Source organism: Electrophorus electricus, chromosome 16 (genome assembly GCF_041902795.1).
Source record: "Electrophorus electricus isolate QZ-2024a chromosome 16, ASM4190279v1, whole genome shotgun sequence".
NCBI lineage: Eukaryota > Metazoa > Chordata > Actinopteri > Gymnotiformes > Gymnotidae > Electrophorus > Electrophorus electricus.
This window is the reverse complement of record NC_137512.1, coordinates 18799872-18826830: the sequence shown is the minus strand read 5'-3', so window position 1 is coordinate 18826830 and position 26959 is coordinate 18799872. Positions and strand designations below refer to the sequence as shown.

Genomic DNA, 26959 nt, shown 5'->3' with positions numbered 1-26959 from the left:
AAATAAATAACCCTGGAAAGTCAACACTGCTTCTGCTTCTCTCCAGAGCGATGGCGTTAGGAAGATCTGCCAGATTCCAACGATCAGGAGACGTGTAGACACTGATGCATTGATTTCTTCACTTCAGTGTTCTTCACTGTCAAGACTGCTTAGAGAGAAAAAGCACTAACAGACACAAAGTCCTCCAACCAGAAACATCACCACCAGTGATAGCTTAATAAGGTGGGAATTACCCGTGTGCATCTGCTGTGGTTCAGGACTATTTTGTTTATCTTGCATCTATAACATTACATTATACTAGCTGTCTGCATCCATTTTACTTGCACTTTAGCATCTTACCCTTATTGCAGTAGGGACTAAAATTACATCTACTGAAAACAAAGTGGCACTGGAGGCTGTGACTCTGATACGTCAGTCAGGATGCTCTTGCCTGCTAACCATCGGGCCATCAGAGCCCTGCAGTTTTTGTAAATGCATGGCAGAGCTACAGCTGCAAATGACTGGCCCAGGCTGCGGTGAAAGAGCATGCATCACATCCATGTTCCACATGGCTCAGAGTCCACACATCTGCATATGCAAACATATGCAAATCCGATGGTCTTACTGTAGGATGGGTGCACGCTGCTGACGAAATTCGAGCACAGCCAACGAGAACCATAACAACGAACGTAAAGCACCTCACTTCCTGTTTCCTGTGTGATTGGTGACCAGTGGTGTAGTGCAACATTCTGGAGCCCCACCACAAGAGGCAGGGTGGAGGCCCTGTGTGCGCTAAACTAAAAATATCTACTGGCATGTAGTAACGTGACAAAACTCAAGCCGGCACTGACTCTTAGAAATCTGCAGTGGTCTGTGTTCAAGCATGCTTTTAGGGCTGTTCTTAGGATTTAAAAAAAAATGGATGTTTTTAAATTTCCCATCCTCTCCGCCCTGATCGAAGCCCCCCAACCCGCAGCAAATATTCTAGTGCTGAGTTTTCACTACGATAACAAAGCCTGGACCTTAGGGGACAGTGGGGTCAGCAGATATTGATATTGGGGCTAATTAACACACACACCACCTCTCTTTATTCAGCTGCTATGTGCCAGGCTTCTTGGTGGAGACTGTAGTTCACTGGGGGGCCAGACTCATGACTGGTAGATGTAGCATAAACATTGCACTTATCTTGGATTCACTCAAAGTTTTGTTTGTTTTTTTTTCCCCTGGTGTATTTCTAAACTGAGTCTGATGTACCCAAAAGTCACTGGCAGACTTATATTTAGTGTCATTGCATAAGAAATCTGCATAAACACAAATGAAAAATAACAGCAGATTAATAAGAATGATGTAAAACTACAGAGGCAACAGAGATATGTAAGTCATCTGACTTATAAAATACACTTATCACATTAAGCAAGCTTATTTTGGTGGTAACGGTGGTATGTCGGGGGTGCTGGTGTTAAGCAGAAGGTAAGAAGAAATAAAGTTTTATGTTGTAAGAAAACCAAGGAAGGTTTCAATGAGAACTTTAAATACATTTTTTTGTATGCGTGATTGTTTTTGTTTTTTGGTGTCCAAGTCAGAGCTGCATATTTAAACCAAATGAAATCGCTGGAAGAATACAAATGAGTTGAATCGTTTTTCTTATGCTGTTTTTCTCTGATGAATGCGATTTCCTCTTGATCCAAGCTTCAAAGGACAGATCTGTATTTACTCCCCCCCCTCCCTTTGCTCCTGCTAAAAGGAGGCAGCTGCAATTCAATGAGCAGGTAGATCAGTGTCTGACCTCTGCTGGTCAAAACAAGTTCTTTACATGAACGTTTTCAACATTTTACCATCACTTATTTAGAAGCATTCTGATTAATTTCGTAATTTATTGTTGTATGGCAAATATTTGGCATAATAGTAGCAAATATTGGTGATTACTGTCTGCTTGTACAGTTATGTTTACCAATTAGTACAAATACAGTTGTCTATTAGTGTACTAATATAGTTAAGTTTACTAATTACTAGTTAACCAACAGCCTCTCAAGTCACCGGCGATGACAATGACAGTAAATCGAAAAAAGGAAATTGGACCTGAGCATTTGGCAGTAGAGACAGGGGGAGAACTGCTGCAGCAATAGCGGGAGATTAAAGTATATGATTATCATTACTACACACAGCCGAAATGTCCTGGTCAGGTCATGGCTCACAACGGCCCAGCGACTCAATCAATTTTAATGAGGCACGAATTGGCCACAGCCCTCTTTAAATCAGCTCGTCAGGCTGGCATTAACCATTCCGAAGACCTTTGTCGTGAAATACAGTGACGTACCGATCTTTCTTCTTACTGAACCTATTGAGGGGACATTCGTCTGTCGCATTTAAGATGGTTAAAGTGTATCAGCTAACTGCCTGTGGTCATGGGTAAATGAGATTACTGAGAAAGTGCTTTGGGCGAGGCCGGGTTGACTGGGAGTGCACAGCCGCAATGTCTTGTATTTGTCACAGTTTGGCAATAAAGTAGAACGCTAGACCACTCCTTCTGATACAGCAGTTCAAGCTCGAGAGAAAACAAAACAAAACAAAAACCCTCTTCTAAATGTGTGCTGATGCTCTGACACAGTGCAAACTGAAAGACAGCAAAAGACAACAACAAAAAAACTGTTTGGTTGATGGAGGCGGTGCTCCCAATGGATAGAAGCTGGTGTGGTGGCATAAAAAATTATGCTACAATAAAACTGTTCCATTAATAAAATAAAATGTATTTAATTCACAGGTGAGGTATCACGTGTCCAGAGAGACATTTCCTCACCAGTGGCAAAACATGGACGTTAGTATTAAGATGCTTGAATGAGGCATGCTGGGCGGAACTACTCCGTTAGCAGCTGCCTGGCTGGTCCTTGCTGACCGCACAGGAACGAGCAGGGAGGAAAGCTCCAGCCAATTAGAGCACAACTAAGTTTCTCCATATGGCATATATTCAGTCAGTGCGCAGCAGGTGCGTGGGAGCGGGTCCAGTCTAATCTCACTAAGTGGTATATGTGCATAAACGGCTCCCCCGGTGCTGTAAGTATGATGGAACAGCCAGCATAAGGTTGTTTTGGACAATGTCATATACCAGTGTTTAAATAAATTATACACCAAAATCACTGCATCTCTTGACATATACATATTAAAAAATATAAATCAGAAACGAGAATTAGCTTGGAACCACCAGTTTGATGTGTTTAACAAAACATTCGTTCAAGCACCTTAAGAGCGATTAGTTTTCGGATTGTGGTTCGTGTAACAGTGTCCCCTATACACACACTCACCACAGCCTTAATCGGAGAGATTTATTTAATTATTAAAAACACGTTGTAAATGGCCAGTTAGAGTCCACAGCCCATCTGCTGCCGGGCACAGTTTGTGTTCACCATCCTCTAGCCCTTCATCAGTGGTAAGTTTCTGACCACAGGTCTGCTGTTAGCTGAGGTGATCCACCAATGAGCGTGACAAGTAAAAACTCCAGCCACACACAGTACCTGATACACTCACACCCATGCTACACCCTGTCAGTCTCATTACTGGGTTGAAAATAATCCACCATCCAATCATTATCCGGTCAGCAGTGGTCCTGTGAAAAGAAATTGAAAAAAAAAGTGATCAGCAGGGTAGAGAGTGGCTCACAGGTTGTGCCTGTTAGCAGGTAAGCTGCAGACTGTAAAGTGCACATAGAAGACGGCCCTAATACAATGGCCAGTGTGAGGAAGCACAAATCAGGTTTTTCAAATAAAGTTGATGGTGTCTGTATGTTCTTTATACATCTGTTTCAACACTACTAAGCAAGAAAATAAACATGTTGAGAGAGAAAAACGCATCAGAGATTAAAAAAAGCATGATAAATATTTAAAGAGCACTATCAGTTTCCTCATGGCTGGCTTTTTCAGTAACCATGGTAGAGCCACATGCATTATTAACACGTTTGGGAACAGTGGCAGCGAGGCCGCTGACGTCCACCTCAGAGCTCAGCCTTGTCCCGAAGCCCCACAAGGCCACTAGGGTTCCCTACAGGTAAGCATGGGGAAGTAAAGGCTAACCCTGCATTCTTGGGTGCGACACCAGCGGAATAAAGCAACGTGTTCTGCGGGAGATGTAAGCACCGCTGGGGGTCTCCGATGGAGGGGGCTTTGTTGAAGCCACGCAAGAGCGTGAGGTTCCGTGTGGCCTCGGGCAACAGCGGCCGAGTCCTGAAGGAGATGTTTAAGGACGAGGGCCCGTCTGACTCCCTGGACTCTGACTGTACCAGCAGTTCGGAGGCAGACCGGGCGAGCACGCCGTCCACCAGCGGGGAGGTGAACGGGCTGGCCGGGGGCTACCTGGGCGCGGAGCTGGATGACAGCGAGAGCGAGCTGGATGACCTGCTCCTGTATACTGGGGCAAAGGACAAGGTCAGGGGGCTGAGCACCAGACGAGTCAACATACTGAGCAAGAACGGCACAGTGCGTGGCGTCAAGCACAAAGTGAGCGCCGGCCAAATACTATTCGACAGCCTGAATAAAGATGCAGGGGTGAGTAGCCACCAGACAGAAGCGGAGTCAGAGGGCACCCAGGATTATGCAGGGTGCAAGTCGAACATGTCAAACCGCCTGAATATTTGATTTCATTTCAGAAACACTTGCTTATTGTGTCTCTTGTTAACAGAACTTGAACTTGATTTGTTGTCCTGTGTCATGGTTAATGTCATGGCAAATTGCTATGGGTTCATACAGTAGAAGAAAACTAGCTCCTTGGTCATTTCAAATTCCAACAACTTGTAAAGTTAAACTATTCTCAGAATTGACTATCAGCACTTCTTTACAAGGGCTAGAGTCTCCTTCTTGAGCAGCGATTAGTTACAGGTCCTCTCTCACTCATGCTTTGGCTGGACAAATGAGCTGTCTCAGAGGACATAATTAAAGATTAATGATACATTTCTTTAAGTGTTTTAGCTAAGCTAATCAATTTAATGAATACAACTTCCACTTTCTGCTCACTGAGGTCACAGAAAGATTTTGTCTGATATCAAATTCAGTTCAGTTTTACAATTTGACCCAAGTGCACTGTTAAATCCAATCTGACTGGTTAAATCAAATGGTTTTAGAATTAATTCTTTCTTTACTCACCTTACCTACTGACTCACCTCACTATTCCCACATACAACCAAAAAAAAAAAATCAGTTAAAAGATTTGATTAATACGAAGCATTTCTTTAGAGTAAACCAGTTATTTCTTGTATTAAGTTTGAATTGAACAGCTAACACTAGGAGTTTCACCGCTGGTCTTTGTGATCTTAATCCAAACACACTGCAGTGTTTCACTGGCCCTGTAGTCCAAAGTTGCTCTGTTAAGATTTTTTTCTGCCAAGAAACACATAAAAATCCAGAGAAAAGCATATGAAATGAGAATAAATCTGGACAGTATGAAATTACTGAAACAGTACGGACAATCCCATTATGAGGGACTAATCCCAAAGCCATTATGCGGAATCCATCACAGCAGATTAATAATTTGAGTTCGGATATAATTTATGGATTTTTAAAACATTTAAAATGCTAATACAATCCTTTAATGTGGAGGCATTTGAAACATATTATGGACTTTCTATTGCATGGTTTGCACAAGTAAGGACAAATTATCTGACAAAGCGGGGGTGGGGTCAGATTTCTGGCTATTACTTTCAAAGCAAAGTGCAATGTTTCAGAGAGAAACACATTTTGAAACTCTTTAGAGGTTTTAAATTTAATTCTGGAACTTGCACTGCTCTTCCCTGAAATTTTAGACTGTGATTTAGAGCACTTATGATCAGCACCACTCTATAAAACATGCCGTCATTGGCTGTTATTAGCAAGTTAAAGACACATGACAAAGTGCTTACAAGCAGCACTACAAGGTGGTAATCTATTACTAACCTGCATCTAACATATAATAGCTAATTCAATTATATGGAAATATCTGTGGGTCTGTGGAAGGAAGAGGAACTATAAAGTTGTTTAGTCATACACACTCTTGAGAGTAACTTAGTTTTCCTCAGTATATCTCACATCACATTGTGAAGTATTTGATTTACACTTGTCTACTTTACACTTTAACTCGATCTCATAAGTCTAAGAAAGTAGTAATGCCTAAAATCACAACAGCTGATAAAATCCCATCACCACTTGCACTGCCAAGCTCAAACAATTTGTTATTGTTGTAGTAGTAGTAGTAGTAGTAGGTCATTTACTGAAGTCTCAGTTATAGTTAGCTCGATACTGTCAGTAGGAGATCAAAGATATAATTTTTTTCTGATGCCATTTCCATTATCAATAATAATAATAATTATTATTTGTTCTCTGTTCTCTTCAACTACACCCAAGCCTGAGCTGCCTTTAGAGTTTGGGAGGATCGTGATCTACACCACCAGCCTCCGCGTGGTCCGTACGACGTTTGAGCGCTGTGAGCTGGTGCGGAAGATCTTTCAGAACCACAGGGTGAAGTTCTTGGAGAAGAACATTGCTCTGGACAGCGAGTACGGCAAGGAGCTGGAGGCCCGCTGCAGACGCGTAGCGGAGCTGCCCTCTCTCCCCATGGTCTTCATCGACGGACACTACCTGGGGGTCAGTGCTCACTCCAGAAAGTCTGTAGGACACTTCACGCTTTATTCTTCTTCGGCTGTATTAGAATAGTGTGTATTTTTTGTGTATATTTTGTTCATTATGTCCAATGATGGTTGCATAAGTATGTTAGAAAGGAAATAACTATTTTGTATTGTAATGTTTGCATATAAACATTGGAACATTTCTACCTATCTGGTTGGGATAGGACAATTTACAGACACAGTCAATGTACAAAAGGCTGTTTATTTCTTGCAGGGTGCAGAGAAAATACTGGGTATGAACGAATCAGGGAAACTGCAGGATCTCCTAAACAAAATTGAGGTAAAACTCCTTTGTTTATCATCTGCATGTAACAAGCAATGGAAAACCAGTAAAAAAAAAAGAAAAAAAAAAAAAGTAAAAAAAAAAAGAAAAAAAAGAAATAGTAAAATAAATAATACTCACCTCATACCCTCAAATAGTAGAACTCAGTTTGCCACACTTCAGCTACACAGTTTCCTATGGTATTTTAGAAATACCCAGTTGGCAAACTACACAGTGTATTGGTAGGTTGTACTAGCTGTATGCAATAGGGTTTGCAACAGGCCTTGCAGCAGATCATACACACACGCCACACAATTGTGCAGTGGGTTTTTTATTAAGCTTCCTTTCAGGTGCTACATTTGGATTTACCGTGTAATGAATCAATACAGTATGCAGGTAAAACTCAGAAACAGATTTAAAAAGTACTCCCTGAATAATGTATAGTGTAGACTGTATTAAATGTATTAGTGTAGAGTGTAGAATGGCATTAAATGGGCACTGGACACTATTTCTAATTGTACTGAATTCATTTTTTGTTTGATATACCATGTAAACAGTCAGCCCTGAGATTGGAAGTGAATTCTTGAGCTCCCACTTAACATCTTGAAAAGAGTAAAAGTCAAATAGTCAAATAGTTAAAAAGGTTTAGACTACGTGAATCTCCAGTGGTGGCTGGAATGACTGGCTTTGAGATATGACATGATTAAGTATGAATAATACATGAGTGAATTTTCATAAATTATGGATAGACATCAATAAATGTCATATGAATAATGGATAATAGCAATATTGATTCAGTATATGAACCAGCATTCTCACTGATACACATAAACCCACACTCACATTCTCATACATCCATTCAGCATTAGTGAGTCATGCACTGATATGACTCAGACCCACGAAGAAAGCCAAAGTCCTGGAGCTGTTCTAACACTCCCCGCCCCATATACACATAAACACTGCCACAGCCCAAGAGGTTCCTCACTGCATCTGTGTGCATGTCAGATTATGTTCATGAATGCAGGTGCATCTTATGTTCACAGACTGTGATCAGATTAGTCCTCGCTGCCTTTCTCACATGTCTATGTTTGTGCATGTGTGCGTGTGTGTTTTGCTCCGTAGAGGGTACAGCATCCCCACACATGCCAGACGTGCGGGGGTTTCGCCTTTGTACCCTGCCCAATGTGCCATGGCAGTAAAATGTCTGTGTTCAGGAACTGCTTCACAGACTCCTTCAAAGCTCTCAAGTGCACTGCCTGCAATGAAAACGGACTTCGACCATGTCCCAGCTGCTCCCACTGAGGTCCTCTACAAGTGCCTGCCCACCTACCAGTGCCCCCACCCAATCACCTCACCTTCCCATTCCTCACACCCCACCACCACCCTAGTCAACCCACCACGCCATTTACCCCTCACCCTGTTGGCCATGCAAGGCACTGCACCTGAAAGAGAGACAATTACTGTTTTTTTCTCCTTTTTTCCCCTCCTGTGGGGATTGTCAGTAAATTTTGTAAGAAAAAAAAAAAGCCATCTGTCAAAGGTCACTCTTCCTCGTCTATATTTTGTGTACATAATATGATTCGCTTATCAGGTCATTTTTTTGCTAGGGCATATCGTTTTTAGAGCAGTAGTTATTTTCAGATTACTGTCTGGCTGCCTGTGGGATATTACTCTTCAATGCTGTGAGCAAGTAACAAAACCGTCGACGTGAAATCTGAGATACAGAACACACTCTGTGGGATCCAGGAATATAAAGAGCCAAAACTGAACTGTTTACCTTGCCATATATCCCCTGTAGTGCTGAAATTAAAGAATGAGTATAAAATGAATGAATAGAAAAGAGAATTTAACATCCATTTGCAGTTAATTTTAAGGTAAGATTATATAGTTTCATCCAGAATTAATAGAATTTATTATCTTGTCCTGAAATCAAATTATTATATCGAATCTGGACAAGTTAAGTTGGAATTAAATTAACTTTCCATTGGGACAAAGACTGAACATTCAATCAAACTGACACAAAAAGACCGTTATATTTCCCAAAAGAACCATTGTATTAAGGTACACAGATCAGTCATTAGGGTTTGAACAATGCTGAAACCATGACTCTGAAGTTTTCAACTAAAGAGTGTGCTGAAAAATCAAAACACACTAGACAGAAACCTTTGAATTGTCAAAATAAAATGCTCTGAAGAAGCAACAACACTCTGGTAAACTTAGCAGCAGTAAACAACCTACCACAAGTGTCAAAGGGCACAAGTTTGTAATGTTAAACTGTGAGGTAAAAACCACTTGAACATAAGAAGGCCGGGCATTGTGACACAAAGCCTTTTAGGTAGGTAAAATTGTTTTAAAGCGATCACAAGCTGTTGTGTGACCCAAAGCATGCCACCTCATCTGCGAAACATGGGGACATGCATTTACCGTTGCGGCAGGATGAATTCTCAAGTGTGACGAAGCATACTAACAGGTTCTATCCACCCAGATGTCCTAAACTCCGGTGGACAACACATTACTTTGCAGCAGTACTGTGGAGTTTCTCAGGGTCGAGAAGTGGAATGTCCTTCTGTATCCACAAGTAAGCCACCTGATCTACATTGCATTAAGAATGCAGTTTACATTCCTGAACCCAAGACTGAAAGCACTTGTAACTGAGGGGAAAAAAGGGTGCATTACAGGCGCAAGATCCAGTATCTACGGATGTCGGAGTCACAAACTTCTGGCAACTCAAAAATTCTGAAGAATTTAGTACCAGAATTCTAAACTTTTTAATTAGAATTCTCATCATTTATTCACTTAATTAAGGGGCAATATTTGAAAAGGGATGTGATTCCTCCACGAAGATGTAAACTCTCTCAATGTAAAGCATTCTGCATGTTCTTCCCTTTGTCATAGTGTATAAGCATTCAGTGCTTTAGCCTCAGTCAGATACAATTCAAGGTGATGAAGAGTCAAAATTGTCATTGCCTATTTATTCACTGCACTGTATGTTGGTAAACAGTAATTAATTAAATATATAATGAAACATACATTACAAAGACAGCAGGGTACAATCTTAAACTCAAGTGGTAACATGTCAACCATGAGCAATATGATTTGTCTTACCGAGTACACGTCCTCTCCTTGATGTTGTACAGTTCATCCAATTTAGGAAGGCTCACAAACACCCTGATGCGTCTCCTCTTTACAGATGTCACACCTTGGCAGCCATCTGCTATGCCACATGCATGCTGTAGTGACTGTGAAGTGGGTCTCTGTGCTGTCATAGCCCTGTACAATGCTGCTTGATTCTGATTCTACAAGGCAGCATTGTAAAGAGGCTCAAAGCACAGAGCAGGAAGCACATCGGAGAAAGCTCATTTTCTTGAAAAACAATACTTGGTGTGTATATATATTGATCAGCCATAACATTAAAACCACCTGCCTAATATTGTGCATTTCCCTCTCATGACACCAAAACAGTTCTGAGCCATTTAGGCATGGACTCCACAAGAGCTTAGCAGCAGATCCTTTAAATTCTATGATTTGCAACATGGGCAGCCCAATACACAGAAAGCTGTGATGCACTGTGTGTTCTGACACCTTTCTGTCATAGCCACAATTAACTTTTTCAGAAATGTATGTTACAGTAGCTCTCCTGTGGGACTTCACCAGACAGACTAGGGTTTGGCACCCAGTGAGCCTTGAGCATCCATGACCCTTTCACTGGTTCACTGGTTGTCCTTCCTCATATCACTTTTGGTAGGTATTTACCGCTGTATTCCAGGAACATCCACAAGAACTACTGTTTTGGAGATATACTGACCCTATCATCTAGCCATCACAATTTGACTGTTGTCAAAGTCTTTCAGATCCCTTTTTTTTTTTTTGGTGCTACAAACACATCAACTTCAAGAACTGTTCACTTGCTATCTAATATACTCACCCCTTGACAGATTTCTTGTTACGAGATACTCAGTGTCGTTCTCTCCCTCTCTCACACACACACACAGCTATCACATAAAACGAGCTTCCAATGAATAACGATATATGAGCGTAAGGCAATCAAGTCACGGTCAGCTGCGCCCCCACTGGTGTGTTAGCAAGGATAATAATATAAAGGTTAACAACAGAGAAACTGTACATAAATATCAGCTACGTTCAGTCAGATATATTTTAAACATGCAGGCAGAAGACAATGGATTTCAATAACAGACTAAAGCTATTTTTCCTCGGTTCTTGGGTCGCTTCACATTGACCCGGTCATGTCTGCCATTTATCACATTTTTACAAATATATGGAACAAAAATAATCGCACTTTCGTAAAATAATTTATAACACATATAAATAGCAATAATGTATGTAGCAAAAGCAAATCGAAAAATACCCCAGTTTTATTGTGATGAGAGAATAGGGTATACACATTCATCTTCACAAGCTCTCAGGACAATGTAAAACATTTCATTTAAAATAACCTGATTTATATCTCTCGACTTGAAAGAAGCATCTTATCATCTCCGTTGTCGTGGGAGGACACAGACGGCCAAACGCTGCAGTGGATCCGGCGTGCTGGTTACCTTCATGGTGACCGCCACTCTTCTGGGGCGCTTAAAACGCGCGACATATTGATGATGTCCCCCGATTCATTAATCGCACTCCATTATTTTTTAAATAAATATATTCCTTTAGGGAATTGGATAAAGGATGGCTGTAAAATGTATGCCATTCTCCGACAAACTAAAAAAAACCCCAAAACCTTTAGTTTAAGATTTCATTTTCTCTAGCTTATGTAGTCTCCCCGAGCTCATGAAATACGGTGCCATTTGAGGAAACCATGGATTTCTTGATGTAGGGTTGGAGCTCCCATGGTATTTTTTTTAACGGAAAGATATCTGAGCCAATCCAAATGTAAGTAACAGCAATTGATGATTCAGCTGACCAATGATTTCTGTTCCAGCACGGTCTCAAAATACAGCTACAATAACGTTTGCGATGACGAAAAAGAAATGTAAACAAATGTAAATGCTTAGCACAAAATAACAGGGAAAGATGTTAAAAATGAGTTAGGTGCTGTATATGATTCAATAAATAAACTTAATTTTATTACGCTTCTTTTAGAGAGCCATTAATCTATCCAAAATGCATTGTGAGATTTGATCAACATTTACAAAGAACCTTTAGGATAACCAGCCGTCAGCTTCCACCGAGTAAGCATTTAAACTAAGCTTACAGGCGTATTAGTTCAAACTTATTTGTCTGGAAAATATAACACGGAGTCAATAGGGAGGAACATGTAGTTCTACAGATGCATCATCTAGTACTAAGCACAGCTGGAGCATTTGACTTCACAGCAGCATGGGAGACAACAAGGTAACGCGAGAGCACCTTTTCAATTAACCAAAACAAGAGTAATAGGTACAGATGAAAAACTCATTTGCTCCTGGGGGTTCTTTTTCTGACGTTTATGTAAGCACTGCCACATAACACAATTTGAAAAGCGCAGTCATTTCCGTAACCCGATCATTTACAATGGAGAGACACAGCTGCTTTGGACTTGGCTGTTAATTGATAAACAAGCTGCTTTGTTCATACACACCATGGCCGCAAACAGAACACGATCAATGGCACTTTTAATGTATACCCACAAGAGAAATTGTTAGCACCATGTTAATGTTGTTAGCAGGATGAGGAGAGGGTGCCAAATCGGCATGTTCTGAACATGATAACAAAAGACCACCCCATCAGTTGTGCAGCGTACACTGATGCTACTTTAACTGACATCTGTGTTGAGATCTCAGGATTGTCTCCATAGACATTTTATTGCAGATTTTGATTCAAGACCTTTTGGCACCTTGTCAGTTGCATTATGATTTAGTGTGTACCTAAATACTGTATGCATCAAAACATGAACCTTAAGAGTGCTGTGCTAGGCTCAGCTCTGACTTTCATATTTCATGTGATGACTGATGTTGATAAGGGGAAGAGTTGAGCAGAAGGGTGAATTTAGATCAGCAGTCAAAATGACATGATAAACTGCAAATGAAATGGACACCTGTGAGAAATGTTTAATAATAATAATAATAATAATAATAATAATAATAATAATAATAATAATAATAAGTGATTGAAAGCAGCTTGCAGTACATTCTGATCAAGGGGTGTCAATGTCTGGTCCAGGAGGGCTGGAGTTCAGCAAAGTTTAGCGATTGCTCTGCTCAGACACACCTACTAAACCTGGCAATTCATTGATGAGTTGACTCAGGTGTGTTTAAGCAGGTCAATCACCAAAGCACAGTGCTCTGGCCCTCTAATAGCAGGGCTTAACGTCATAGTACTACATTAACTGATATTAATTAAACACATCTGATTCAACTCATTAATCAATTGCCAAGTTTAGTAGGTGTCTGAGCAAAGCAATTGCTACACTTTGCTGGACTCTAGCCCTCCAGAACAGACACTGACACCCCTGTTCTAATCTCATCTCACAATACTTGTCTTAATATATCCAATGAGTTCAGTAGCCAAAAACTAATCATACCTCTTTCATGAAACTACCAGCACATGCCTTTTATCTTCATAAAATTAATAACCGTGACCAATAAATGAATCGGTACACCTCTTTCATTGAGACAGCATAACACAACTATCGTCAGATAATTCTCATGAGCTCTTGAAGAAAAATGTGCAATTATCTATCTATCTATCGACACACACACACACACACACACACTATAAAAGCATATGCTTTCAAAAAGACAAACATTTCTTCCCTAAGTCTTCAAATATTTTGTGCCATGTAGGTGCAAAATACTCATCCTTGCACTCTGTATCAGTCTGCATAGTGAACTGGACACTTCTGGAATAAAGAACTTTTGCTTGGAGAGCAACCAATTTGAGAAACTGATCCTTTACTGGTCAAAAGGCAGGACTCTCATTATTACCAAGACAATTATTTGCTTCATTTAGTGATTCACCAAGTACATTATAAGAAAGTGTTTGCAGATGCTCATGAGGTGAATATTACAGAAGGCGTTTTCTCAGAGAACCTCACCCAGAAGGTAAGGATAGCCAATAGGATAATAGGTTTTTATTTCTGATTTAAGAATTAAATAAATCTAGCCATGTATCATCTTAGTGAAATGTTTAAGGATGAGCTTTTGCAATTCACACCTTACTAAACACTATATAAATAGACATGAAAGAGCTGATTTTACATCAGCACTAGTGTACATGTGAGCCTAGTTTGTGAGCCTAGTTTGTGAGCACTGGCTCACTGATAAAGCTCAGAACAGACCACCATATTTCACGTATGACTGTTTTGCATCCAGCGGATGATGATGTACAGTTTCTGCATCGTAGGCTTACGAAACAGACTGAAACGATGCTCTGGGGAGTGCTCGGAAGACACTGGGCTGCTCCTGGGTACGACTTCGTCTGGGTGGGTCTGAACTGGCTGCTCCAGGGCCAGATCATCTGCGCCTCCTTCAGTGCCGTGTTCATGCTGGCTCTGCTTCCTGAACTACCCCCCCTGCCCCCTCGCCCCCTGCCCAGAGCCAGGTTCACTGCCTCAGAGGATCTCCAGATCCACGTGCCGCACCTCTGGATTGCGTTGCTGGTTTTAGAAAGTGAGACCGTGTCAAACGTAAGAACTTTCAGCATTAGCAGCCTTGGAGGTCTAATTAAATCATACTCATAACACTGCAGCCATATACATACTTTTACAGAATTAAGCCCTGGGAGAGGATTGGGGGCACAGCCACATGTACTGCTTAATGATTTTTGCACACAATTCTTCAGTAACACATAGTGGTGTTAATTCTGGATGCATTCCCGTCAAGTACAATAAAAAAGGCATTTATACCAGTAAACACTACAAAACATTATGCTTCATTGGCCTCTCAGTCAAACTACAACACAGAGGTAGGCATTTCTCTGTACATTTGAAAAGGCTAAATGGCACAGCAGACCCTACCTGCTCTGTCTGTATGTGTTTGTGAGTGTGCTGTGCGCTGTATGTAGAGCTCAGCCTACTTTGACAAGCACAGGTTTAACTTCCACATGAGAGAAGGAATGCCAACACGGAGGCTCCGTGTAGAAGTATGTGGTTCTCCAACAGACTTTTCAGTAAGTTCAGTGTACAGTGTCAATTTATTATCTTGCGCGCGTGCAAGTGAGTGAGGGAGTGAGTGAGAGAGAGACTCTTATACCTTAAGCTCTTTCTCCAGGCGGTCCACCTCTGCTCCCAGGGTGTCTATAATGTTCTCCCCATGCTTCAACATAAAGGCCTCCAGCTCCTCTGGAGTCTTCACCTGCTGAATCTCCTACAGTGCAGAAACACACACAAAAACACCATATGACTGCTTTGCTATTTACACAGTTCAACATCCATTTAATTTAAATGGAGACAAAACATTTCAATAAACCCTGACATCACTCGAGAAATAATTAGTTTGAATTAAGAATATATCACCACAAACACAGGTGGCACCAAAAATCTGGTGTGTGTGCTGCTTATAGCCAAGAACTTGGCAAATATGACACATTAGCCAATTGTATTGCTCTGTACGTACAGTGAGGATCTGCTCAATGTCTTGCTTTTCCAGGTACGAGCGCGTCACCACCCTCCCGTCAAAGTCCACCTCTGCCTTGAATCGCACCTTACTCAGTCCCATATCTGTGGCCTTCACGTCGTGAATTGCCCTGAGGACGGACACACGCACGCATGCACGCACGCATCATCTCCACATAAGTCCGCCACAGACGTAGGCCTGGTCTTCTCGACTACACTGGCTTTTATGTGCAAAAGCTCCACTGACAAAGCATTTTAGTCATTGAGTAGGCTAAACTTATGGATGAAGGAACAGGCCGGGATGCCCAGTGCATGGCTCACGCTGTGGGTGGAAGGCAGCTCACCTCACGGCAGGGTCACTCTCCAGAAACTCAGTCAGCTTCTGCATGTGCTCAGCCTGGATGGATCGACCCAGCAGAGCCTGTGTGTTGGTGTAGATGAGGAAAGCAGAGACAGTGCCCAGCAGCGTGCCCACGCCCAGAGAGCCCAGGCTGTCGTAGTACGGGTTTCCTGAGAGGTCGGGAGGAGTGTCACTCTCTGCCACGCGCGCTCTTGCGCCTTTTATATTTGCACATGCAGCTCATTTGACCTCAGGAGGAGAGGATGTGTACAGCAAGAGCGGATGTGTGATGAGTGTGATGGACCTGTGAGCGAGGTCAAGCCCATACAGCCAGCAGCCAGGACCACGCCCAGAACAGCTGCAGCATCCTCCAGCAGGACCACATTGGTGCTGGGGTCTCGGCTCTGCATTACTGAAACAAACACACACACGTTCAGCACAGATCTATAAATAACATGCTGATTCAAATATATAATTAAATTCCATGTTTAACAAGGACACACAGTGTCACTGATGCGAAACATCACTGAGACATGGTACCGCTGTTGTATTTTTCCCCACTAGTGTCACAATTTACAGCTTGCCAACAATAAGCGAGTTAGTGACAATCCAAATCCACGAGGAGCTTCACATCTAAAACCTAACTTTGGAATTGATTAATTGACTCTAATTTGTACCATAATCGTAAAAAGATGCTCCTTGCTTGTGAGCGCTCTTCTTGATTTCGTTAATGGCCACCAGCAGTGTTGCTGTAAGAAGGAGCCACATAAGAACGTAAAAATTAAACTTTTTCCCGACAGAGGGTTTCAAAGCAACCTTGCCAGACATGACATGTAAAAAGACGAGTCATTACCTCCTTCAGAAACCAGAGATCCAGCCAAAATACAGTAGGCCTGTAACACAAGTACAAATATAAGTCAGAATGCAGTGGTAACTTTTACATTCTTCTGTACATGTATGTGTAAATGGGCTGTCACTGACCCAGATCAGTGACTCGATTGGATGAGGGTGCAAAAGTCCAATAATGCCATGGTACCAAGACAGGCCGGCACCCATCATGAAAATGCCCACTCCGCTGATAAGGGAGGAGATGTAGCGCATGTTGGTGAAGCCGTACCTTTGAGCCAGAGGGAAAAACAAGGACCTAAGTAACTCTTCTCTGATATGGCAAAACCTACTATTATAGTTTCCGGGCCATGGATGGTCTTCAAGAGTATGTAAGAGCACTGAAGTGACTTACGGGTGGATGGGGTCTGGGTTACGCACAGACTGGATGATGCCCAGGGCAAGCAGAGCCTGCGGGGTGGAGAGAGGCCAACAAAGACATGACAATGAATTCCCAAAACTCTAGTACTGGAGTTAGATATTGCATTAACTGGGATTAATATCAATATTGCTTTAAATGGGACGGCACTCCTAACAACTATGAAAGCGAGACAAAAATATACAGAGAGAAAAGATACAAAGGCAGTGAATAAGTGAATAACCTGGTTAGCTGTATCAGCCAGGGAGTGGATTGCCTCTGAGAACATGCTGGCTGATCCAGTGTGAACCCATGCCAGGAGTTTGAAGAAGAAATTCAGCCCATTTCTGAAGATCAATAATAGAATGAGTAAATCAAAAATCCCCCCAAATATTCCAATTAACATCACATATCAATGCAGCAGCAGCAGCAAAGACCTAACACAGCTAATATTACAAGATAGGATTCTTCCTCTGTGTTCAAAAACCAGAAAGTCTGTCTTCACTGCAGAACACTTTGGCATGTATTATGTATTGCTGTGTAGTAACAAGCCTGGTAACAATCAGAGCCTGGTTTCTTTGGGTCTGTTGGAACAGATGCATTTCACAAAAAAACAGGCCTGGTGGGTCCCTGATGTTAATGCAGAACACATGCTTTATAACTTAATTTCCCTTTAACCTAATAAAGAAACAGTACAGCCACTCAGTCTGGTTATGCCATGCCATGCCATTCCAACCTGCACGGAGCATTTATAGTCCTCGATAAGGAATGTGCCCTAGCTATAGAACTCTACAGAACGGGATTACATTTTCAGTATTAACTGCAGTGATCTCACTGGCTTGCTGTAGGGGAGAAATAAGAAGTGAAAGAAACTTACATGCATATAGCTACCATCACCACCTTTCCTGGCCCCTGGAGGAAAGTTGTCCTCTTGCCTGACCGAGGCTGTGAGAAAAGGAACAAACATTAAATCACTCACTTGACAGCAAACTGGATTAAAGCTTCGCTAATCATAACAGCTCAGGTCATTCCTGCATGCAATGAGCAGTGCTTGCACGGGCGCACTGTACACGTGATTTAAAGGAGGCATGTCACACTTGTCTGCGAGACTAAAGCACATGTGAGAAACATTAAAGAAGGGCAATGAATGCTCTAGAAGAAAGTTAATTTCCTCCTTACCAAGAAGCAGAGGAAACGAATTCTCTGACAGACTTTAGTGTAATATTACCCTGTAAATGGCTAGCCTATGTAAACCTACTGCCAAATAATCTGTCAGTATTATCAGAATTTCCTTCGCCTCAGATTTGTGCATGTTTTCTGAAAATTTAACATAAGGACATGACTTCTGGGGAGCAAATATGTAAAAATAAACAAACATTTACACTCACCTTTGTGTTTCCCCAGAAGTCTTTGTATTCCTTCAACAATTGCTGATTTCGGAATAGATCTAAAGGAAAGAGAAAAGGAACAAGAGACATTTTTAGGAGAAACAACAGTTTTAAATCCAAGATGTACTTTGATAATATGTTCCATTTTGATTAAAAACACCTTTTAAATATGTCTAGAGAAATGCTTCACAGATTTTTACACCCTAAACATGGTAGTGTTAGCAATATTTGAAGACTGGAAACAAATTCTTCACTCGCTCACAGTAACAACATATCGGTCAATCAGCTGGAGGGCACCAAGAACATTTAGCGGCCACTTACTTTCCTTGTACTCCATCTCCTCCTCTTTTCTGTGTTTCCTCTCTCGTGCAAGTGCTTCCATGCTGCCCCACACATCCAGGGCCCTATCAGCCACAAGCAGAAACAGTCTCCACTAACCTCAGAAAGCTGTGAAATACAGACTGAACATAGAGTAACGTGCAGGGACTAAAATAGAGCGGTATGGTTTAGTGGGGAGTGCATACTTGGCCTCGACGTCTGAGCGTAGAAAGACTGTGAAAGCCTCTGTGTCATCATGAGGGCTACGTCGACGGATCTTCCTCAGCTGCTCCAGGTCACTGAAACACGCACGCGCGCACACACACACAGGTCCGACTAGGGTCCAATTTCCAAGGAAGCACATGAGAAAGTCATAAAAGATGTAAGTGTGCAAACACGCACAAATAAGTAACACGTCAGCACATGAGGGGAAAAAAATGAAAATAAAATAATAAATAAATAAATAAAACTTTTGCTGCACCTTGGCAGGTTACACAGCTCTCTAATACTACTCAGTTTTGTGCTAAACCAATTACTGCATCCACCTAAATAACACTTACCTAAGTTTGAGGCAAAACTCGTTCATGGCTCTGACCGCAGTGATGAAGTTGTTCTGGGTGTATCTGGATCCGTATTCTCTCTTCTTCAGCACTGCCCTGACTGAAAACACCAGAAGAAACAGGGTCACCCCACCAGCCCAGCACGCAGACCACACCAACAGGCAGGGTGTGACAGCCCAGGCATGGCTGGAGGCAAACATTACCTTTCACTTGAATAGCCTCTACTTTTGCCAGAGCCTGATATTTGGGATCTTGAAACACAATAAAAGAAACAACATGAATTAAACAGAAATTAAAGTTTAGCTTGGTGTAGTTTGATTTTAGCTACATGACTATACAAGTCAAGAGGAATTACTAACCAGAGAGATTGGCAGCAGCTAAAGGGGGGGAGGGGGGAATAATCTTTAAAAGGAACCAAAAACTTGATAAAAAACTGAGTGGCCAATGGGTTTTGTCCAAGACAAAGACCAATAATGCAATTACCAGATGGCTCTTTGGAAGCCTGGGCAGTGAACACTCTGTCAGGGGGGCTAGTCCCATCAGGGCCTGGTAGTCGTGCCGGTCCACCTTTATTGCTGCCATCAGCGGAATAGTAATGAACCCGTGCCCATGTGAAAGAGGTACCTCGGTGGTCAGGGAAACACAACCACAGGCTGTGGCTCTTACCCCCATATCGCCATCCTGCACACAGACAGCCAAATGTTCTGAATTCAAATACAAACAGCAGTACCACAAGCATATCTGCTTGTTTCAAAAGCCTTATGTAGCATGCAAATATTTCTGTTAGTATGCGATTACCATCCAAACTTATCGCACAACAGTCATGTATCCAGATTATTTTAAATGATAAAACCATTTTGAAAATAATCCGGATAGGCTCCGGTGTCAGGCCTATAGATTAAATGCTAGCAGACTCTAGCAACTTACCATGGCATGGCCGTGTTACTTTGAGTGGTAATTGAGACAGATGGGCCTGCTTTTGCAAATAGAGCCTGCAGAAGACCTGCCATGATCTGTGTGCCAGGCAGGGGAACATGCTCGAGGTGGCAAAGGCTGGGAGAGCGATGACCAATCCTGTGGAATCACATTAGGTTCTTTATGTAGAACAGACAATGCAGTGTGAATAAGGGGGTTTGTAAGATGCTTGTCACTGTCACGAAACATACCAGCCAAGTGTTACAGTGACACTACAGGGTACGAAAAAATAGCATTGTATGCTTGTAGTGGTGTGCAGTGAACTGCAGGCCAATTTAGATGATAAATTAGCCAGCAAGTGTTTCCAAAATCGCGGAAATTGTGTGCCTAACCGTTTAAGACATTTTGAAAAGGTGAAAGGCGTTTTCTGATACGGGCAGTCAGCGACAATGAAATGACTAAGCATGAACCTACAAATTAAAGACTTATACTCATAACACGCTTTATTAACTGCTTACTTCTTACTTTGACGGCAGGTTTTTATTACACTTACCAAACAAGACCTACACAGGAGCGAGCTAGCTAACACAGACGTAGACTACATGTAGACTGTAATTAGAAAAGGTTCGTTAATATAATTAACTGTCTTCGCAAGGCAGTTTAACGCCGCTCAGTTACTACACAATACATTACAAATCAGACATGTAATTGTCTTTGGAGCTAGTTAGCTGAGCTTGCTTAGGTGGCCTAGTTGGAACCAAAACCAAAACTGGAACTAGAAAGGGACTGCAAGAAAGTGCTAGCCGTACATTAGCTAAAGCTTAAGCATTCAAATTAGTGACTGTCGCAGCTGCAGTTATAACGAAGCCGGATACTGAAGCATCAAAACTGCTATCAGGTCTCCGATACTGTGGTAGCGTTAACGTTAGCTGCACTTAGTCAGCTAGCTAGCAAGCTAGGGTAGCGTAGCTAGCTATATCTAGTGAATGAGAAATACATTTGGTGAATTGTTTAAATGATGAAAATCAACAATGTGTTAGACGTGCCACCTAGTGACTGGATAACTGTACTGATAACATGCCATTGATATAGTCAGCTATCTTAGCTATCTTAGCTATATGCCTGGCCATCCTAACCTTAGCTGTATGTAACCCAACACTTGTGTAGCTAAGATATAAATAATTTCATAGTCGCATAAGAAAATGGATCTAGCAAAGATGTTACCCTAGCCCAGTTCTCTTGGTGTTTACCTTTATGCAATAGTTTTTCATCCGCACATCTTAATCCATCTCCTACATCTGACAATCAGCTCGCACACATTCCGACCACACTCAACTCCATGAAAACATCCAAGGTACAAGTGACTCAAATCTCGCGAGACTGGGGAATTAAGTCACCAGGTTTCTGCTTCCCTTTTCACTGTAGCTAAATCTAAGTCCCATGTTAACTCCTGATTAATTTAAGGCTGCACCGCCCAGACTTTCAATCCACGTCAAAAACCAAATCCAATATCGTATTTAGTATCTTAAGTCCTCAAACAGGTACATTTAAGATGAAAGCTCACCAAGAGTAAGAGCACTTTTTACTGTTCCAAGTGGCTTAGTATGTCTCATGTCCACAGAAATCCCTAGTGAGACAACTTGCAACCAATGTCACGAGAAGATTCTTGTTCTTAAATAAATTATTAGTTAAATCAACCGATGATTTCACAAGGCTTTTATACAGAATAAAGTAAACATGTTACCTGAAAGCTTTATGTTTATTCTTAATGCATTCAGCTAAATCATTACTAAACTTATAAAAGTTAACTAGTTCACTTAGTGAGAACACAAAATGTCAGAAAACAAACAAACAAAAACAACAAACAACCACAAAACAAACTACATTATCTAATAATAGGACCAGTAAAACATTTTGTACTAACAGAAATGTGTTTAGTGAATAAACAATGTTGGTAACTGACAAATCCTCACTTCTACTAGTTTTAATCCCACTCAGCCAGATTTTCAAGCTCTTGAAGCCATTCTCTGTCAACCTAAACAAACACAGCGCGTCATACAATAGCTCAGTGCATAACCAACATATGCCGGTCACTTAGAATAAAATATTGATAGTAAGAGCATAATAGATGATATCCTTAGCTTTAGTTTCAGTGAATGTGACTGCCATACATCATAATCATAAATGGCTCTTCACCTGTTGTTGTTTTTGCTCAGTAGTGATTAGGGAAGGGGTTGGTGACTCTGCCAAGCCTGTTTCGACAAACTGCCTCTGGGATCCCTGTGAACAGGGTGGGGGGATCATCTGGCTGTCCAGAGACTCCCATGTGCTGCTCTCAAAGGCTTCTAATTCCCAAGTGAAAAACTCTGAACATTGTCTCTTGGAGCCTGACAGAGCCTGCTCCATTTCTCTATGAGCTCTCTTGCCAGGCAATCCTAGATAGCCACATACAGACAAAGTGCATGATAATTCTTTAGAAGAGTAATAAGCAGTGGTGAACATGATGAATAATTACAGTGGGGCAACAGTCAAATGCACTGCTACTGTAAAACAAAATACAAGCCATGTTAAATTAGTGAGCACTACCATCAGACCATACATGAGTGCAGGGGAAGTAGCACTTGCCATCTTCCAAGTCTTCACTGCTGTTCCACTCAGACATAATTGTCTCTAAAGCCTTGCAGAAACAAATCACAAAACATGCAAACACAAATTATATATGCATATTCTGCAAATGGCAATTTTGACTGGGACATAGCTTCCTGCATTTTCTAACACAAACAATTCACACAAGTACTATGGTTAGTCAGCAAAAAAACCTTTTTAGTAGTACATCTGCGCAGAGAAACAAACCGCCCAGTTATGACTCTCTGAAGTTTTTGGTGCAAGGGGAAAGACAGGTCATAGCTGGTCTGCACCTAAACACAAACACATACGCAAATGTTTTGGAAAGACACATGCACAAACATGCACAAACTGGTCATGTTCAATTCACCTTATTGATTTAAACAGCAATGTGAAATACCTTCATGCTATTCAGACAGGCAGTGCGAAAATCTACACTGCTACTGCTGCTCACAATACTCTTGATAGAGCTCAGAATCACGGACATGGCAGATTGAAGCTTCTCTTGGGACTAGACCCACACAGTCAGACATGCAGGCACACCCACAAACACGAGGGAGAGAAATACAGCTACAGTAATAATGCATTGGTCATGAGAACATGTAAATGTACAAAATTGTATTAAAACGAGTTAAATGTAATGAATCGTGTTAAAACATCTTGCCTTTTTTCTTTTTAGAAATCCCCTGAGGGTACTTTTGAGTAATGACTGCAGGGCTGATCTTACTTTCTCATCATTGTACCAAAGCATCTTGTCAAAGCATCTCTCTAAAATTTCTTCACTTACTTAATATAATATAAAAGACAAAACAGGCAGTAGTTACAACAACTGAACAGAAATGTAATAGCAATTTTACAACAGCATATTTTTAACACATATTAAGGTCCAGATTTCATGAACACATTAAGTGTGAAATCCTTTAGAACTGGTCAAACATTTTTCGTTTTTCCCTAAATTACACTAAAACTTAGAAATCAACTTCTGGTAAACTACGGACATTACCTATCCCCTGGAATCAATACAAATGCAGGATGACTGGGCCTACCTGGGTAATGCAGCAGGATTCACTGATCTAACTGACAAGGGAATAATGGGATAACTCATACCAATAACATCAGAGAGCTGGGAGTGGAAGGGGTCTCTGTACTTGATGAGAAGGAAAAGCATGACCATCTGCTCCACAGTACACTCAGGCTCCGTGACCTGATTTACAGCACTGCTCCTCCACAGCTGAGTTTCCTGACTGTGCTCATCATCTACAGAAAACACGACCTCACCAGACAGGGATCCTGGATGGACAAAATAGCTGCAAACTCTGAACAAGACGAACAAATAATAAAAGGATAACTAAAGAAGTGAGAGCTGTTGGCATGGCTTTGTGCCATCTTGAACTGCTAACCACCTTAAAGATTATAGCAGCATAAAATCTGTTTCATTTATAGAAAGAATCTAAATATTGATAGACCTCATTGATGTCACATTACACATCCTTTAACAAAACTGACCAAAAGGGGATGAAAATGGAGATAACAGATTAACAAAGGGAGATAACCCCTCACATACAACCTCAAATTGAGCCCTACTTGTATCTCACCCTGAGCGCTCTGTGTATCTGTGTGGCGGACTCCAGCCAGCCCAAGCTCTGCCCAGGCCAAAGAGTCTGCCAAGCTGTGGAGATAGCTCAGTTGGAGCTGTCCCTCTCCTCGCTTCAGAGGAATGCCACTAGGACTGTACACCAACACGTGGCACAGATGTTAAGGAAAAATTACTCATAAATCGAGGAAAACAAGTTAATTTGTTCATTAAGAACACATAATTATTACTCATTATGAAGTAAACTGATCTCACCAATACTGTATTCATATCATACTGTATGATAATGTAGTAGAGAGGAAAATTGCTATCCTCATGTTATATAAGACACTGCATGCCACAATTCATTCATGTTAAATTAAAAAGGCTGTTGTTACACTCTTTGCTCTTTAGGACAATGTAATGAACAAAGGCGATGAATGATGCACTGCACTAAACTGAGGGATCCGTTGTATCTTCACAAAATACACATACATTGCCAATGACTATCCTTACATTATAAAGGATATATGTATATGTGAGAGGCGAGTTGGCCAGTTAGGGTACTGGTCCATGCATGGCCCGAGCATGGCAAAGCTAGCCATGCTTACCTCTCCACACAACCCTGCCTCCACAACTTCAGATGGCAGCATGAGAGCAAGCCTCTCCCCCAAAAATGGGTGCATTCTGGTACATGTAGGGAGGTGCGCCACAGAGAATGGACTCCTTCAGAAAAAGCATCAAATGCAGAGATTACTCTTGGGTGTTTTTAGTTAAATACATTTTTAATAGCCTGATTTTGTGATTTTCTTTTATACTATGTGGAATATTACTTTATCAGTAAATCAAGTGAAAACGGAATTAGGTGAAAAAAAGTCACAAACTATGCCATGCAGGTTTTACAGGAATAAAGAGACTAACTGGACAAATAATGCACTGTCCGTGGAAATGGAATGATCCATAATTGAAAGTCTATTCTTGGCTCTACAAGAAAAAAGCAATATTGATAATTAACTTGTAGCAGTAGAAACTATGGGACAGTAAGTATGCTTAACTAAAACTGATTACCATTCTATTTCACCTGAATACTTGGTTGTGGGAGTGTTCTTTATCCCTGACTCTGAAGATAATTGTCACCTATATTAGACAAATAAATAATGATTGAAAGTGAGTTTCCAATCTTACGTACACAATACTTTACCCTGAGCTGGAGTTAGCCGAGTGTGGTTAGCCAGACGTCATGTTAGAACTATATTTAGGTTTGCCACAGTCCCTGGCCTTACCTTAGCATTAACAAGACTGAGTTTTTGAAGAAAGTTTTCAGTATAAGCCTTCATTTCTTGGCTGTCCTCATCGTCCTATAAGAGACCAAATAGAGGTGTGATGGATCTACATCACACAGACACATGCTGGTCTAAAATACCTTTTTGTGCTGATTGGTAACTAGACATACAAACCTGGAATGAACAGACAAAATGTAAAGACCCAAAGTTTTTGGAAAACATTTGAAGGTCTTCTTCACAAGGGCAGTCACAAAAACAGATACTGGAAGAAAGTCTCACTGTAGCCTCTAACAGAGGCAAACAAACAAACAAAAAACAATAAATATTACGATAGTCTAGTTTCAGAATGGGTCATTCTGTATTATGCAACTATTCAAGAAAAATCAGTGGCTAAGCCTGAGAAAAACCTGCCATTCTGAACATGTTCCTCTGACATTCTGAAACACCAAGGACCAGCAGCTGCCACTGTGAACAAGCAAAAGAAAATTCACAATCTAAAAAAAGTAATTAAATAAGGAACTGTCTTTCTCACGTCTTCGTACCTGTGCAGGTTCGTCGTCTGGAACCTAGCATGCTGAACTGGTACCGTAGAACCAGCAACCCCCCGTGGCCGTGAGCACAACCACAGGTATATTTAGACCCGTTGCAACCATTGCGGGTCAGAATCATCAGTAACCTAATAACCTGAAGGAAAGTGAACGTAAATGCAGTTTCGGCCCAAGATTTTCTCGCTATACTGAATCGTTGTATTTCTCCGTTGAACCACACATCAGTAGCTGTGGAGAGAAAATTAGCTTCGCTAGGTTAGCCAACAACCCACCAAACCGACTGTCCGCTAACGTTAGCATAGAGAAAGCTTCCCCACCGGCTGGCGAGAGTTAGTTACCACGATAGTTTACCGTGCTATGTGAGTAATTATTACCAATCTAGGCCAGTTAGCTAGATATATACCACGTTTCTCTTCCTTGCTAGGTTAGATAGCTACCTGTTGCAGTTTGGATAGCATTTTCTCAGACGCTAGGTTAGCTAACCTAGCTAGCTCTTTCGGCACGTGCCTTAAACAGGGATGACGAGTGGGCTGTATGCACGCACACACAGCTTCAGTTCATGAAAACCTTTATCATGTTTGAATTTTGCCACGAATATCAGATCGATCACACTGACCATGTAAAGTCCCTTCCGATATATAAATCACAGACCCAAATAGTCTTGATACAGTAGCCCATCTCTTGTCTTCCTGAGCCGGCATTACTATTACCGTTTGTAGTCACTATTATTAATA

The 26959-nt window shown here is 41.4% G+C and overlaps 3 protein-coding genes across 5 annotated transcripts; 1 reads left to right on the top strand and 2 right to left on the bottom strand.

The window, feature by feature from the left end:
- The first annotated feature begins 1451 nt into the window (after positions 1-1451).
- grxcr1a (glutaredoxin and cysteine rich domain containing 1 a) lies at positions 1452-9463 on the top strand. 2 transcript variants are annotated; one of them, XM_027022738.3, is made up of 4 exons: positions 1452-4514; positions 6342-6581; positions 6837-6902; positions 8007-9463. In XM_027022738.3, exons 1-4 carry the CDS (start codon positions 4122-4124, stop codon positions 8184-8186), a joined length of 879 nt encoding a protein of 292 aa, XP_026878539.1. In that variant the 5' UTR covers positions 1452-4121; the 3' UTR covers positions 8187-9463. The 2 variants fall into 2 exon arrangements, with proteins under 2 accessions (XP_026878539.1, XP_081555612.1); XM_081699486.1 differs by lacking the exon at positions 8007-9463 and having other exon boundaries at positions 6837-7169.
- A 2477-nt stretch (positions 9464-11940) lies between these two features.
- On the bottom strand, positions 11941-21571 carry slc30a9 (solute carrier family 30 member 9). Of its 2 annotated transcripts, XM_081699284.1 has the most exons (20): positions 21447-21571; positions 20209-20355; positions 19765-19962; positions 19641-19658; positions 19485-19532; positions 19282-19381; positions 18928-19020; positions 18725-18807; positions 18404-18462; positions 17893-17960; positions 17260-17362; positions 17013-17068; positions 16754-16889; positions 16626-16665; positions 16450-16521; positions 16077-16184; positions 15777-15942; positions 15434-15563; positions 15071-15184; positions 11941-14475 (listed from the first exon to the last, which is right to left on the bottom strand). In XM_081699284.1, exons 2-20 carry the CDS (start codon positions 20315-20317, stop codon positions 14431-14433), a joined length of 1746 nt encoding a protein of 581 aa, XP_081555410.1. In that variant the 5' UTR covers positions 20318-20355; positions 21447-21571; the 3' UTR covers positions 11941-14430. The 2 variants fall into 2 exon arrangements, with proteins under 2 accessions (XP_081555410.1, XP_026878538.3); XM_027022737.3 differs by lacking the exon at positions 19641-19658.
- Positions 21572-22113: 542 nt separating this feature from the next.
- top6bl (TOP6B like initiator of meiotic double strand breaks) lies at positions 22114-25928 on the bottom strand. The gene is given in 12 exon segments (XM_081698634.1): positions 22114-22231; positions 22393-22706; positions 23030-23114; positions 23222-23325; positions 23479-23607; positions 23929-24111; positions 24417-24564; positions 24925-25120; positions 25316-25378; positions 25476-25531; positions 25678-25752; positions 25852-25928. Coding segments are annotated over 12 exon segments (1452 nt in total). The 5' UTR covers positions 25900-25928; the 3' UTR covers positions 22114-22180.
- Between the last annotated feature and the right edge of the window lie 1031 nt (positions 25929-26959).